Raw genomic sequence first — 15,614 nt, 5'->3', positions numbered from 1 at the left:
GCTGTGGGTTGGACTTAGAAGTCACCATACAAACTGATGTGGTCTGTGGCCAAAATATGCTCTTAACTCCGTCCTCAGCTATACCAGAATGTAACAGAACAGAGCAAAAAGGATGGAGGGTGTAACTCAGGCTGCGCTTATCCAAATCTCTCGTGATGAGAACAGATCCTCTCGTTGGGCTGAGCTGCGTGAAGATCTTTGCAAATGTTTTGCAGCCTCAGTTACTGCTGGTTCGGGCTGAGCCTCACCTATTGTTACTGGCTGTTACGGGGTTGGATGAGATCTGTGCAGACAGAGCACCGCTTGCTGCTGGAATGGAGGAACACTGGTAGGCAGTCAAAAAAGAATTGCCAACTAAAAAACGTCTTTTTCCCTTTACAAGAACCAAACATTCTCAAAACCAGCTTGAGCGTTTGGTTCTAAGCTTGCTGTGTTGTCCTTTATATTTACAGGCATATTCTGAAAACCATCCTCCTGGGCCAGATGCTCTCCTTGTTTATCTGTGGGACTGCTGTTACGAGCCAGTACCTAGCAGAACAATACCAAGTGAATACTCCGATGTTGCAAAGTTTTATCAACTATTTTCTGCTTCTTCTAGTTTATACAACAATACTGGCATTTAGGACTGGTATGTGAAATATGGGATGGGAGATTATGCTGTTTTTTTCTTCTTTCTCTTCTACTTTTTCCTTTCAGATTTTGAAGCCATAGAACTTACTGAATATTTGTCCTCTTTTTTTAAAGATCCTGCTGAAATTCCTGCCTTATAATAACATATGGGAATTAATTTCGTAGGTTAAATGTGCAATTAATTAGATTTTGCTTCATACCTATTTAAAATTCTTATATTTGGGTTTAAGTTCTGTGTTATATTAGGAGGAAGTAGGAATTGTTGTAATATTTTTTTTTTTTTTTTAACCAGAGGCTATTTAATATTGTTCCTATATTATTAATTTACTGTTTAAGCATTCCTGTTTTTTTTTTTTCTTTTCACGTGGAAGGATTTCTGCGCTTTTCACTCTTTGCATTGTTTTTTCCCAGGCTACCTTTTGCTGTTGTTACACCTTTCTTAAGCAGGGACAATCCAAACCGAACACCTCAGTATTACTTAGGCTTCTAAAAAGCAAGTTTCTTTCCTTTCCATGCAAGGAAGCATGTTGATTGCTGCTTTCTTCTATACAGACGGTGACAGTCTTCTTCAAATTTTGAAGCAGAGGTGGTGGAAGTACCTATTTTTGGGACTGGCTGATGTTGAAGCCAATTACACGATTGTAAAAGCCTACCAGTACACGACCCTCACGAGTGTGCAGGTAAGGACCAGTTTCTGGACTGTTGCTTTGATTACAGTTTTGGTCTTGTTTCTGAAATGAGATACATAGGACAGATAGGGAAGCTATTTAAACCTGAAAAAGCTTTTCAATATCTATTTTCTCTGCAGTACAAAGAAGAGCATCCTGCCTCATGAATAACATTTCCAGGAAGCAGGGAAAATTGGCTGGTATTACCCAGTGCCAGCTCTTGAGTTGAACTCTAATTATTTTGATAGAAAGCACTTCTAAGAGTTTGCTGACAGCCACTCAGGTGGTTCTTTGTTTTGTTTTGCTTTTGTTTTCATGAGACAGAATAAAGATTTAGGACTGGATAGCACCGACTCAGCTCGGGTTCTTGCTGATGGGAGCGAAGCAGATCTCCTGCCTAGTCCTAGAAGCAGTGGGAGGCTTTGTGAGATGCAATCCCACACGTGAGGACACACTGGAAGTTAGCTGGTGTTTCTGACCATGCAGCGAGGCTTTCAGATGTGGCCCTTCAGACTCCTCTCTGTAAGAGATGGGAGGGAGGGAGGTGTGCAGGGCACCCAAAGTGCCAGTTAACAGCGATGTCCCCTGCAGTGCCAGTGCTGCATTGCTGCACCAGGACTCATCTCCTGTCCTGAATCAGCAGGAGAACCAAGGGTGCATTTTTGTTTTTGAAACCCTTCATGGACATCAGCTGCATCTTCTGGGACAAGGTGGGGACAGCGTGGCAGCAAGAGCAGAGGGCGATGGAGCTGTGCCAGCCTTTGCCTGCTGTTACTGGTGGTGGATCTGTGGCTTGGATCATGGCCCCGTTTACCTGAATAAAGGCATACTGGGTGATGCAGAATTAGCTGTTAGGTGGAAAAGAGTGTTTAGGTGTCAGTGTTTTTACAGAGTCAAAGCAACAAGGGTTAATATTTAAGAGAGTTACCCGTAAAGCAATAAACTCCTGCGGTCTGGGCTCCTTTTAGGGAGCTGCAGTAACTTTTCCTTGCACTGTTAAAAGAACAGTAATATTCCTTATGGGTTCTTCTTGTCACATTTCCACTTTGTAATTAAGTGTTATGGCTCATTGAGCCTTTAATTTACTTACAAATAATGCTTCAGAAATTGGTCTAAAGAATGACATGTTTCAGTCTCAGGACCAAGCTAAGCTGATAATTGAGACACTGTTTGATCATGTACTTTACTGCTGGAAAAGACAGGACTTTGATCCAAATTCTCAGCAGTAATAAAGCTGTTCCCATGACTTCTTTCATGGAAATTAAGAAAGAATAGGTACAGGGGGTCATCGAGTTCAATTGCCAAATTCAAGCATTTGCTGAACCTTTTTTGCTTGTGATAACCTTCAGACTGATGTTTCAAGTGCCAGTTCAGCAACCGTGAATTTGCTACAACTGCCTGTTGCAGCCAGGTTTCTTGCACATTTTCTGGAGTTACCAGGTTCTCACCACTGTCAGAAAGGAGATTCAGGACAATAAAAGCCCGTGATTTGCTCCAGCACAAGGCTTTTGCTCTCTGTCAGCAGCAAGCAGTTCAGCAGTTATGTGAGAATTTGTTGTTCAGAGCTTCTGGCCTTAGTAGTGGCTGTAAACGGATGCCCAGGGAGTGAAAGAGCAAAGCAGGAGTATGTGAGACCTTCCTGAGTACAGTGAAATCGTTGTGAAAATGCTGGCGGGCTGGAGCTTAGCTCAGCCCAGTGGTTTTCTTCAAAGAGAAGTTTCCGCTCAGCAAGGAACTTCCATGTATTTTCACACAAACACAGGAAAAAAAAAAGTTTTTCTTTAGTTATCAAAGGCTAGTGTTGCAAGGAGGGGTTTGGGAGGTTTTTACAGAGATAACATCAGGATGGCAGCTCTCTGCTCTGTAAAAACAGAGAAAGACTTTGGTCTCAGCTTTGGGTGAGACTTCCTCAGCCTTGGTGTGCTCCAGGCTGGAGGCAGGACCCGATTGTGCTGTTGTTTGACCACACATTTCACAGCAAAAAGCAAGCAGTGCAGCTGTGGCTTCGTGTTGTCAGCACATTAGGAGGCACAATTAGCATTCTCTCCATTGATAATTCAGATGGGGACGTTTTATAGGCAGAGCAGCTTGTGCAAGAGTCTGAACCTCAACAGGAGGAACTGCGGGGTGAGCCCCTGGGCTCAGCTGCAGGCTGCCCTTTGGAAGGCATGCGGGGAAGCGAGCAGCAGGAGCTGGTGAGCTTCAGTGCTCTCAAAGCTGTCTGGGGCTGGCAGTTACAGCAAACCAGCAACCTCCAGCAATCTGTGATAATTGATTAACCACATATTAAAACGTCTTTTAATAATTTACTCGCCCTACCTTTAAAACCTTCCTATAAAAAGTGTGGCCAAAGCCTGGCTTGAGGCAAAACACTCGTAAATCAAATCAACAGGTTATCTTTTTTTTTTTTTTTTTTTTTTCTTCCCCCCTGTAAAGATGCATGCTAGGATTGAGGAAGATGAGAGTTTGCTGAGGCTCTGCTGGCAGTAGTAATCAGAGCCACGGTCCTGGTGGAAATGTCATGAATCTGGAATAAATAAACTTCATTCTTTTAAATGGTTCCATTGACACAATTCATTGCCATGTTGCATCTGCTTTGCACTTCTTTGATCTTGATCCTGTACAGAAGAGAGCGTTTTCCACCAAAGAGCTTAGTAACGTAGTAGATGAAGGGAAGTCAAGATCCAGTAGTTGGAAATCAGATTTTTTTTTTTGGCTGTAATTGAGGGTAATTGTCCCCTGCAACAGATTACCAGCGTGTGTTCTTCATCATTTGGTGCCTGCATGTCCTGACTGCTAGTCCACTAACCAGGATGCGGTAGCTCTACGGCATGTTATTGGTCTGGATGCAGCAGTTCCCCATCTGGTGTTACTGAAAGAGGACATTATCTACTACTTCCTTACATCCTAATTAAGTATTATTTTTTTTTTTTTACTGAAGGGTTTTTTTTCTTCCGCTCTTTCTGTTTGGGTTGAAAAACTGCTTGGAGGTTAGAAAGCTGCAAAGTAACAACTCGATAAATGGGGAATGAAAGCTTACTTAGTAATAGATGTCTACTATGAGAGGGTTAAACATTTTGCTCCTTTATTTTTGTAATATTTCTTCATTTCCATGATTACAACTTCACACCAGAGATCTTTGGTTAGAACTCAGTGCTTTCAAATACAGTTCTGTATTCAGGACAGAACTGCTTCAGACCAGAGGTGAAAAAACAGAGTTAGGAGAGCTAAATCGTACATGGTGCTGAAACAGATAAATCAACACTTCTTGATACTTGTCAAAACAGCCAAACTCGTAGGAAGTCTTACAAGTTTTTGTTGTTTTGGTGTTTTTTTGTTTTTGTTTTTTTTTTTGAACCCAGACAAAAGGTGAGGTAGAGAAAAAGGCTGATGAATAGACAGAAACTCACAGCACGATACTTTTTCAATAGAACAAAGTTGTATTGCAATACAAAAATACATAATACATGTATTATGACTTGTGTGCTTCTAATGTCTGATAATACAGCCTGGGAAGTACCTGTGCTTTTACACAGACTTCTGAAGCTGAACAAGCTGGAGACAATCCAAGAAACAAAGACAAATAAATGGAAGGATTAGAGAGAACCATTAGGATTTAATCTGTATCAACCCCCTTAATGCTGTGCTGGTAAGGCTTTAATGTTTGTAGTTACAAATGTAAAAACAGACTTAAGAAAGTTTGCTTGTAACCCTTGTGGGTGATGGCTGAACCCACAGAAGCAGAAGACCATGGTTGTGGGTAGAAGCTGGCAGAAGTTGGACAGGAACATTACAGAAGGACAGGGGACTCTGGCCTTGGTTTGGAATGCTTCTGCCACAGTCACAGTGACCTGAACCTAACACTTGGTATTGACTTCAGGAGGCCAGGATTTAAAGGTTGACATTTAAGAGTAATTTGTGAGCAGTCTTTGGAAGGCCGACTATCTGGTCTGCTATAGCCTGGTCCCTTCTATACGGTACTCAGAAAATCCACCTCTCTTTTCCCTAGACAAATTTGGAAACAGAATCTATTATGTCGAATTAAATATTGAACCAATTATGATTAGCTCAGTGTTCTTGGTATTATTTGGTTATTACAGAACATTAAGTCTGTTGTATGCTGCTACCTATTTTTCTGCATTAAGTGGTTAGCTAATTTTTGATTTTTATTTTCTTACCCATAACGTGGGTGAGGCTAACAGCAAGGCAAAGATACACAAGGTTTGAGGAACACACAGGGAGGGGGTAACAAAGAAAGGAAAGAGAAGCCAGTGTTTGTCATGGAGTGCAGACATCCTTGAACTTTGGCTGTTAAATCTGCTCAGGGCAACGTCTGCAAACACATCTGAAGTGCTTCTGAACTCCAGCTGCCTTGTGTGTCTTTGCTGCTGTGGCATGGATAAATTCCAGTTACCTGCTTCTGGCTGAGGTGGGCTGAAAAATCACTGGTGGATTGTGCATGACTTTGAGAAGCCGGAAGATTGTGAAGGTGGCTTAGGAAACCTCTTCCTCCCATCCTGTTTTCCTTCCAGCAATTTAGCATGCGGCTTCCAGCACATGTACCAGTGCTTTTTCAGTAGGACCCGCTTGAAAAAAAAAATAACAAAATTGCAGGGTCAGATTTTTGCCTTCCTCACTTTGCTGTAAAATCAGATCAGCTGTGTCTGTTAGCAGGTCCAGATTTGGGTGGGTGAGCCACTTCCTCGTATTGGTGTCACGGGGAGCAGTGTGGTTTCACTGCAATGTCCTAGCATTCGTTTGGGAAGCTGCTAGGATTGATGAGATCCATCACTGGAAGAGTTTTTAGGTCAGTGAGAGAGGGGACAGTGCCTCCTTCTCCACCCCAGGCCCTTTGGTCTTAATGTGTTTTTCATGGTAAAATGTGGGTCTGACCCCTCCTGCATTTAAACAAACCCACGGGGGTTGTTTTGTGGTTTTCAGTAACATCTGGTGATGATGGAAGATAAAATCCTGAACGTTTGCTTTCAGGACAGTGAAATGCAGATTTGGGATGGGCTTCTAGTGAAACTCATTTCTCTGTGCTCACAGCTGCTGGATTGTTTCGGGATCCCCGTGCTGATGGCTTTGTCCTGGTTCATCCTCCGTGCAAGATACCGACTGATCCATTTTATCGCAGTTGCCGTCTGCTTGCTGGGTGTGGGAACAATGGTGGGTGCTGACATTTTGGCAGGGAGGCAAGACAGTGAAGGTAAGGAATCGCTTATCACGCGGGGGAAAAGAGGGGTCACAGTTTCCGTGATTGTCCAACTTGCAAAGGAGAAAGAGAGGCAAATGCAGGGGGAAAGGATGTAGTTTGATTTTAAGAAAAGGAGAAGACACACTGCTATTTGTATTTCTTCTTCAACAAGATAGAGGCTGAGGAGATGTTGGTTTTATAGAGAGCTGTGAGATTTTGTTTGCTTGTGGTTTTGGATTATTTCTTCCACCTTAAAAGGGAAACCCTCACGATAAGCTTAAATTTTGCTGCTGTTTATGAAACCTGATGACAGGCCTTATTCTCAAAAGCTTGTTCATTTTACATATGATGGGGTCTGATAAAAGATGCTTCAGACTTTGCTGGTGGGCCGTTTTCTCTGAGCACAAATAGCAAATCAGAAGCTACTTAGCAACAGGCTCGCTTCTCTGGTTGTCTTTGGCAGACTCAGCAGAAATAGTCCCCGTGTCCCCAAGGTCCCCAGCCTGGAAAGTGCTGTCCTATGGCATGAGATCAAGAGGAGTAGGGAGGAAGGATGCCCAGAACCCCAGTGATCTTACTTTGAATAAGAATTGAGAATTTCCAGAGCCAGAGGGTATGAGGCAAGGCAAATTTCAGAGGGGCAGGAAAGTAGCATTGCCTTCATCAGGCAGCATAAAACTAAGCCTTTTGGCCTTATTTTGGGGTCACTGCTGTAGGTAAGGTAGAAAGACAAACAGGTTTAGCTATAATGCTGTGTGCTACAAACCCCTTGGCCCTAAGGGAGAAAAATCCTCTTTCCCTTAGACTTTAGGCCTGTTGTGCACAACTTGCATGTCCTTACTATTGCTTACCCGCAGATTCCAGACATATCTCTGCAGTGATTGCCAACTGGCTCAGGGTAGGAAATTTGAAAGCAATTCAAGGCTTTAAACAACAGCAATTGCCTTGCTGTTCAGCTGTTGCACAACGGCATTTGCTCGATGACCGGTTGGATTACAGGGAGTCCCACTTGCCCAGCACGCACATAGCTCAGTGTGACACCTGATACCACCTGTCTGCAGCGCCCACTTACCATCTGTCAGAAGCCTGAAGCGCAGTCCAGGTCCCGCTGAAATCAATAGATGGATTTTTGCCTTATGGCAAAAGGCGGGATGCTGTTCAGCAAGGCAGAGAGCGTCTCTAACCTGGGCTTTGCAGCTCCGACAGCGCCTAATGTCAGCAGAAGCAGACCTGGACCTACACAGCAGCTTGGTCAGGATGTGATTTAAATGCCAAGTTCAGCTCCTTCCAGACTGTGCAGGGGGATGCGAGCAGTTAGCAGAGTCAGCCAGCAACTCGCCTGCACACAGATGTTTCCCTCCCCCCTACCCTGAAAAGTGCAAGGAAAATAGAGATGCTAGAGATAAATTTGCTTGTCTAGTTTTTAAAACAAAAGTGTTTGCAGCATTACCCTTATTGTGGATTAATATTTCTGTACAGGAAGTGACGTGGTGATTGGAGATGTCTTAGTTCTTCTGGGTGCTTCTTTGTATGCCATATCTAATGTGAGTGAGGAATACATTGTGAAAAATCTGAGCAGAGTGGAGTTTCTAGGAATGGTGGGCTTGTTTGGGACTATTATCAGCGGTCTACAGCTGTAAGGATCTAATATTTATTTTAAAACTAATTAAGAATATTCTGCAGATGATTGCTTGTCTTCAATGAAATGTTGTTAATTCTTTGTTGCCTCTGCATTTGGGCTATGTTGGAGTCCTTCTATTTGAATTTTATTTTTGTTGCTGATCAGCATCTGTTTTATATCCTTTTGGTTTGCACTGCTCTTGTTACAGCAATTGTAAAGCTCAGATCCTACGATTGAGTACAAGTGATACTTGGCTTTATTTTCGATCTGTTGACCTTGATGAGGACATGCAGCTCGCTGAGGACTGCTTGCGGGAATGTGTTTCCTAATGGCTTTTCTCAGTGGATAGTTTTAGGAGATAATCATTAGCAGGAGGTCGTCCGTATTAAACTTCAGTTTCAAATGAAGCCATGTATACTTCTACAAATAACCTCGTTAGAGGAACAGACCACATACACTTAAGCCTATCTAATGAATTTTGTGTTCCTCATTTCTCATCATTATAGTTAATAATTTCCTCAAATTATATTTCAAATAAGAGTGAATCTGAAGGATGAAAAGGCCTGGGAAGAAGGCATGAGAATTCAATAAAAGTGCTCTTGACTTTCAGGCACTTTAATTTTCAAGTCTTTCCTCATGCTTGTTAGAGGTTGGAGTTAGTGCCATTCAATAACATTTCAAACAAAAATGAAGGGCTTACAAATCAAAATGTTTCTTGTGTATTCTGCTAATTAAATTCACTCTTTGAATACAATATAATATGTGTTTTTTTTTTTTTCTTTTTTACTATATTATATCTTTTCTCTAACTCTAGAGCCATCGTGGAACATAGGGATATAATGAGAATTCAATGGAACTGGAAAATTGGTATGTGTATGGCAAAATGATGTGCATTTTTACAGAACACTGGAAAAATGATGATGATTTAGACTTGAAATGCTGGGGTTTTCATTTCCTTTCTCTAGTTATTAAGTAACATTCATATTGTTGCACATTTATTTTCTGCAAACTTTGCAGTTTAACAAAGACATAGGGAGTGCAGGGTCGAACATTAGAACTTTGAGCTCAGATTTTGCATTTTACATACAGCATGAAATCATTTTTCAAAATAAATTGCAAAAATCAACCCCCTTTAATCACAAACGTGCCTGGTGTTGGAACATTGCAAGAATATTTTTCTCTGGTTCTTCCTAGATGACATACTGGGAAAATGGGATCTGTGACACATTTAGATCTCAGAACTGTACGTCCAGAACTGTACATTATTAAGAAATATGGATCTAAATTGCTTTAGTCAGCTGTCATGTTAGCTGGGAAAGAACAACCTTGTATAGTCATTTCTGCAGTACAGGGTAGTTTTGAAAGAGAAATGTTTTTGCTGCGTTTTTCTTAAATTTACATTTCTGTATCTTTTAGGACACCTTATCCTGAAAGATGAACATACGTAGTTTTGACACATCTGAGGAATATCAGTGTTCTTTAAAATCATTATTCCATCCCTGAGGAGTCAATTGTCATCTTATTTTTCAGCGTTGCTGTTCGCAGTGTTTGCCCTGTGTATGTTTGGGCTGTACAGCTTCATGCCAGTAGTGATTAAAGTTACGAGTGCAACCTCAGTCAACTTGGGCATTCTGACTGCGGACCTCTACAGCCTGTTCTTTGGACTTTTCCTGTTTTACTACAAAGTAAGTCACTTCTTTCTCTCCCTGTAGTTTACCTTAAGTTTTTACCCCAGAATTAGGGATAGAGCACTTTAAGAGCCCCTGAACAATAGTTTGCACTTGTGTATTTCTACAGCTTGTATGAGTTGTCACTGACAGATGTCAGTCAGGACTCATAGTTAATTACCTCATGTTGCACCATTAGGCAGTTAATGATTTTTTAAAAACAATTTTACACTTCATGGAATACATTAGTTGAGAGACAGTAAATAATTTCCTGAGGTAAATGGTGGAGTTCTTGCCGTACTCGCTGTGTGGAGCTGTACTTTAGATTTGGTTCATCTCTCTGAGTGTCCAAAGGGAGGATTTGAATCTAACTGTCCTGAAAGAGTAGCAGTTTAGTGTGATTTACAGAATCATAGTTTTCTTTTAGAAATTTCATTTGTTCAGTACTACAAACATCTCAGAAGACTTGAGCTCTCTCAGTACTGCTGCTTAGTAGTGACTAAACGAACTAAAAAAGTGTAGATAAATCTGTTATTCCGTATGCTTTTATAAAGCATATATAAAAAGCAATTACTTTTACTGCTCCCTAAAATACTTTTATGAAGTGCCTTTTCAAGCTAAATGACAGTGCTAAAAATGTTTCAACCCACCTTATGCTTTCCGTCCAGAATCACTTGTGGAAACATAGCTCGTCACAGCAACTGGAGAAATCAAGTCAGTTGCTCAGTGACTGGAGGGGCTCAGTGAGAAGCCTGTGAACTTTGCTTGAGACATTTAATTTGTGTTATTCCACGTGGTTACTTTCTCTTCAGCGTTATGGAGAGCCAGAAGCTTTTATGTCAGACTTGTTTCTGATGATGAAGGCCAATTTGTTTTATGGCAGAGAGGTCTGGTAATGATAGGACCCAATGACAGCTAGATTTTCATGTTCAGGAGACTTCTCGCTCAGCTTTCCTCCTTGTTTTGAGTTCCAAAATTTGCTCCAAATTGCTAAAAACTACAAAGCATCCAACAAAAATAAATGTAGGAAATGAACTGTACTTACATGTTAAAAATACCCTTTCTAAGTCACTTCTAAACATTTCAGCACCAAATAGCTTAACTGAAGAAGTGATTATCACAGTCATGGAGTGGCTGAGGTTGGAAGGGACCTCTGGAGACCATCTAGCTCAACCCCCTGCTCAAGCAGGGTCACCTAAAGCACATAGCCAGGACGGCATCCAGGAGGGTTTTGAGTATCTTCAGAGAAGGAGACTCCACAGCCTCTCTGGGCAGCCTGTCTCAGTGCTCTGTCACCCTCACAGCTCTCTCAGACTTTCCTCATATGAGAGATGCTTCAGTCCCCTAAGCATCTTTGTAGACCTGTACTGGACTCTTCAACATGTCCATGTCCCTCTTGTACTGGGGAGCCCAGAACAGGACACAATACTCAGGTGTGGCGTCCCCAGGGCTGAGCAGAGGAGTAGGATCACCTCCCTCGGCCTGTTGGCAACACTCTTCCAAATGCAGCCCAGGATCCCGTTGGCCTTCTTGGCCACAAGGGGCCATTGCTGGCTCATGGTTTACCTGCTGTCCGCCAGGACTCCCAGGTCCTTCTCCACAGAGCTGCTCTCCAGCAGGTCAGCCCCCAGCCTGTACTGGTGCCTGTACTGGGGTTATTCTTCCCTAGGTGAAGGGCCCTTCTCTTTGTCGAATTTCAAGAGGTTCTTCTTCACCCAACCCTCCAGCCTGTCCAGGTCCCTGAATGCCAGCACAGCCCTCTGGGCTATCAGCCACTCTTCCCAGTTTTGTGTCATCACTCTGACCCTTCATCCATGCCCCTCATGATGAAGTTGAACAAGACTGGACCCAGTACTGACCCCTGGGGGACACCTCTAACTAGACTGCACCTTATACGTTATAAATCTATGTTCATAATAGAAAAGAGGAAGAAGTAAGCAAGAGCTTTGGAAGGGACACAATAAACTGTAGGATTTTTAGCTTATTTGGGGAAGAGGTTTTCCTGGGAGCAGCTCAAATAAAAATGCAATGAATCAAACTCTATTCAATACAGAAAGATTTTTCCCATTACCAGATGATATTTCACAGTGAACCACTCAAGCCTTGACTGGGCTGTGGGCCTGAATGAGGCATGGAGAGCTCTGAGCTCCTGGTGTCCGAGCCTGCTGTGAAACAGAAGCTACAGAAAAGTATAGTGGCTACAGCAGAGACTGAGCACAGGAATTTGAGTTTTTGACTTGAGCACAGTGTTTTGGTGACACTGTCAACTTTTCAGCCCGACTAAATCCATTTCAGGTGGAATGTGAATTTTGCGTCTCTCTTTTTAAGAGATAAGCTCTTTTTTCTTTTTTTTTTCCCTTTTACTCCACGGCTAATCTTTTCTGTGCCTGGTCCTAATGAGATCATTATACACAGATATCTGCAGTCCCTCGAGATATTAAAGAAGGTCTCCAAGTGTTTCTGTTGTGTAAACTCCTCTGGGAAGAGTATACTGCAAATACAGACACTAGATGGAGTTGCACTCCTACAGTAACACCTCAAGTACTCTTCAGGCTTGGTATTGAATAAAGGGATATAAGCTGCACAGAGTAAAATCAGAATCCTCTCAGAGATGTGTTAATTCTGAGCAGCCTCGGGGTTCAGCATCAGATACCAGAAGGCCAGGCTGCTTCAGGCTGCTTTTCCTTTTGCACAGTGCCTTCCAAAGGTTTCCAGGCCAAGTGACTTCCAGCTAGGAAGTGCAGTGCCTTAACTGTGCATGCCTCAGGTGGTTTTGGATCAGAGTCCAGTGCCATTCCAGCTCCATTCACTTCAGCCAGCTCTGCTGCTTGACAAACCAGAACATATTTTTCAAAGAAATCCAAAGAAGCTAAGGAGATTTGGGTATATTTTGGAATTTCTCGGGGTGTGTTGAAAATTCGGACTGTCACCCCACAGTCTGGGTAGAGATACTGCTTCCATTGGCATGACAGTAAGATGTAAGATACACTGTGTCCATCATCCTACTCCTTAATCTGTGGTTTGGCAAAGACAATAGAGAAGATTTTACCAAACTTGCTGAGAAAGTGTTCTTGGCTGTGCATAACTTGAGCACTTTGCTCTATTGAATTGAATGTTATGAAGTAAGCATTTATTTTTCTTTCAAGGTGGATGGATCTTGGCAATTGTTAGACTTTCAACAGTCAAGTTGATAGTGATCCAAATGTCTGATGTTCCTCAGCAGTGCATATCCTCACCTCACGCCACTGACTGCTCATTTCCAGTATGGAGCAGAGATGCCCACCTTGTAAAGGGTGCCACAATCTCCATCACTTCAAGAACTTGCTGGGTGTAGGGAACAAGCCAATTTTGGACCAGCGATAACAGTTATTTGGCCCTGCAGTTGGTTAAGAGCTGTGCAGAGGACCAACTGTTCTGGTGACTTGCAGAAGGAGGAAGAGATCCATCTCTTGCGGGGATGTGAAATGTTTGTGTTGAAAAAATATTCTCTGAGGGGAACAGTGTTCCAGCATTCACACGTGAGAACAACTATCCCTAGTTGTCACCACATTTGTTGTAAATATTAGGATTCCTATATGTATTATTTGCCCAACAGTTGTAAGGAGGAGTTGCGGAGACAAACAGTGGCTTGAATCTATCAGTGAATAGAGCTGCTCATCTTTGTCTTCCAGCCCTGAACGCAGAGAGTGGTGGTAATCCTTATTAAAATACTTTTAACAGGGAGGGTGGCTTTTGCCGTCCTAAACCAAGGCTGTATTTGCATGGTTCTGCGTCAGACAAGACTTAATGCATTTTTTTCCTCTGCTAGTTTTCAGGTCTTTATATCCTGTCCTTCGTCATCATCATGGTGGGCTTCATCTTGTACTGCTCCACTCCGACTCGGACTGCAGAGCCCACTGCCGTGCCGCAGCCGCGCAGCACCGGCTTGGACAACGCTGGGCTGAAGCTTGAGGAAAACGACAGCCAAACACCGGCTGTAACCGTGCAGTTCACAAGAGAGGAATCTGTGGTGGTCAGCACTGATTAAAAAAATGGCAGCGTTTCAAAACAGAGCTTTTATTTTACTGCCAGAATTTCCTTCAAATATTAATCTGGAGAACTGTTCTACTGCCAAGGCGTATGTCATGCTGCGCTGGTTTTAATGCACTGGATAGACTTTTTAAGGCCAGATCTTCAATCAGTGAAACTGTATTGATTTACCCTTGCAGAAAATCTGGCCCTTTGAAGAAGACAGAGTAATATTTATGTGGAGTCTCTGGGAGGCGAGAGACTGTTATTTTTAAATGCTTAATTAACTTAACAGCAAATGCTTGGGGGAAAAAGCCAAAGAATGTTCTCAGGTTGCTAACTAGAGCAAATACGCTTTATATTGCATTAGGGACCTAAATCTGCAAGATGTTATCGGAGGGCTTCATGATTCCCACTCCTCACGTGGGTACCCTCACATAGCATCTTGCAAAAGCCACTCAGCTTTTCATGGGATCTAGCGCTGCGAGCTGTGTTATGTGCACATACCTTCCACATGGACTTTGTTTATCTGCTGAAGGCTTTTGCTTCTGACATTCCAGCTTAAATGTTTGTCTCTTCATATTCCTGCATTCTTTGTTGCAGCTGGGGTTGCTACAGAGAAGAAGTATTTTATTTTTTAATTTTACTTATAAAGGCAGTTTGAGTATGTGTTTTTATAATCCCTTCTTTTTCTCTCAGTAGCCTGCTCTTTGGTGCATTCCCACTAGGTGGAGGAGACAGACCGTCCTCTATCCTGTAAGAACTGATTTTATTTTATTTTTTCTGGATGAAACAGCAAGTGTTTGAACTGAAGTTCACTTCTCAGTGAAGTTCTCCTTGAAATGGGACACATTTGTGCAGAAAGATTTGAATAAAATTTGCATTTTTTAAATTTTTTTGAGGTCTTAGGCAATCCTCATTGCAACGATAATGACATAATCTCCCAAAGGTTAAATGCTTTCAGTAGATTCATTTGCAGTTTTACTCCCCCTCTTCATATTTACAATAAAATGATGAAAATTCATGAAGCTGCAGTTTTCACATCAGTAAAACCATATGGGGATCTTTTTTGTACGAGTCTTCACAGTTCAGGCGTATGAAGCAACAATGAATAAAGTTTTCAGCAGCTGAAGAGTTGGCTCTTGGTTTGTTTATTTTTATAAGCTCAGATTTTTTTATTGTTCAAAATTCGTATTAGTTGATTTTACTGACCAAATGATTCTTTTAATGACTGAATTTCATACCATAACGAGTAAACGTGACATTTCTTGAAGGTACTGGTGATCAAATGACAAAGACTTGTTTGTGTATTTCTGGTATAGTTTATTCAAGCAAAATGATTCAGCAAAAATCTTACCAAATTTCTTTAGCAATAGCAAGCAAACTTTCAGCATGTACTAAAGCAACAGACATCATCTTTTCACTGCGTAGTTCGCGCGCAGAAGGGTAAAGAGGTACTGATGTTTTATGAACAGCATTTGGGCCCCTTTTGCTTTACAATTTGGGTTAGATTGGGTAGACATCTGTACATCAAAAGCTGAACAGGGAGCTGGAGACCATGTGGGGCAGGGAAGTCTGATGGCAGTAGATAGCTAGCAGAGGCCATCTGGATGAAGCTGTAGTTCTCCATACCTAATTTCAGATGCCTACAATCTGGAGCTAAATCCCACCCACTGTTGCCTGTTGTTAATTAACTATGTGTAGTTATAAAACAAATGACAAGTAAATCTATAGATCTGTAGGTGAGTGCTCCAGAACTCTGCAGTTTTGGGCGCAGAGTGGGATTTAGCTCCTAAACGTAGCAAGCTGTGTAGTTTGTGTAA

General features: G+C 42.1%; 1 protein-coding gene across 1 annotated transcript; it reads left to right on the top strand.

The window, feature by feature from the left end:
- Positions 1–468: 468 nt before the first annotated feature.
- On the top strand, positions 469–13,810 carry SLC35F2 (solute carrier family 35 member F2; the record flags this gene model as incomplete). Its single annotated transcript, XM_084281983.1, has 7 exons — positions 469–628; positions 1,183–1,310; positions 6,348–6,507; positions 7,975–8,131; positions 8,931–8,983; positions 9,647–9,801; positions 13,592–13,810. The coding sequence occupies exons 1-7, from the start codon at positions 484–486 to the stop codon at positions 13,808–13,810; spliced, it is 1,017 nt and encodes a 338-aa protein (XP_084138109.1). The 5' UTR covers positions 469–483.
- Positions 13,811–15,614: the final 1,804 nt, after the last annotated feature.

The sequence above is a fragment of the Netta rufina genome (assembly GCF_964035555.1).
Source record: "Netta rufina genome assembly, chromosome: 1".
NCBI lineage: Eukaryota > Metazoa > Chordata > Aves > Anseriformes > Anatidae > Netta > Netta rufina.
The sequence above is the reverse complement of the archived record's forward strand: the minus strand, read 5'-3'. Positions and strand labels throughout refer to the sequence as shown.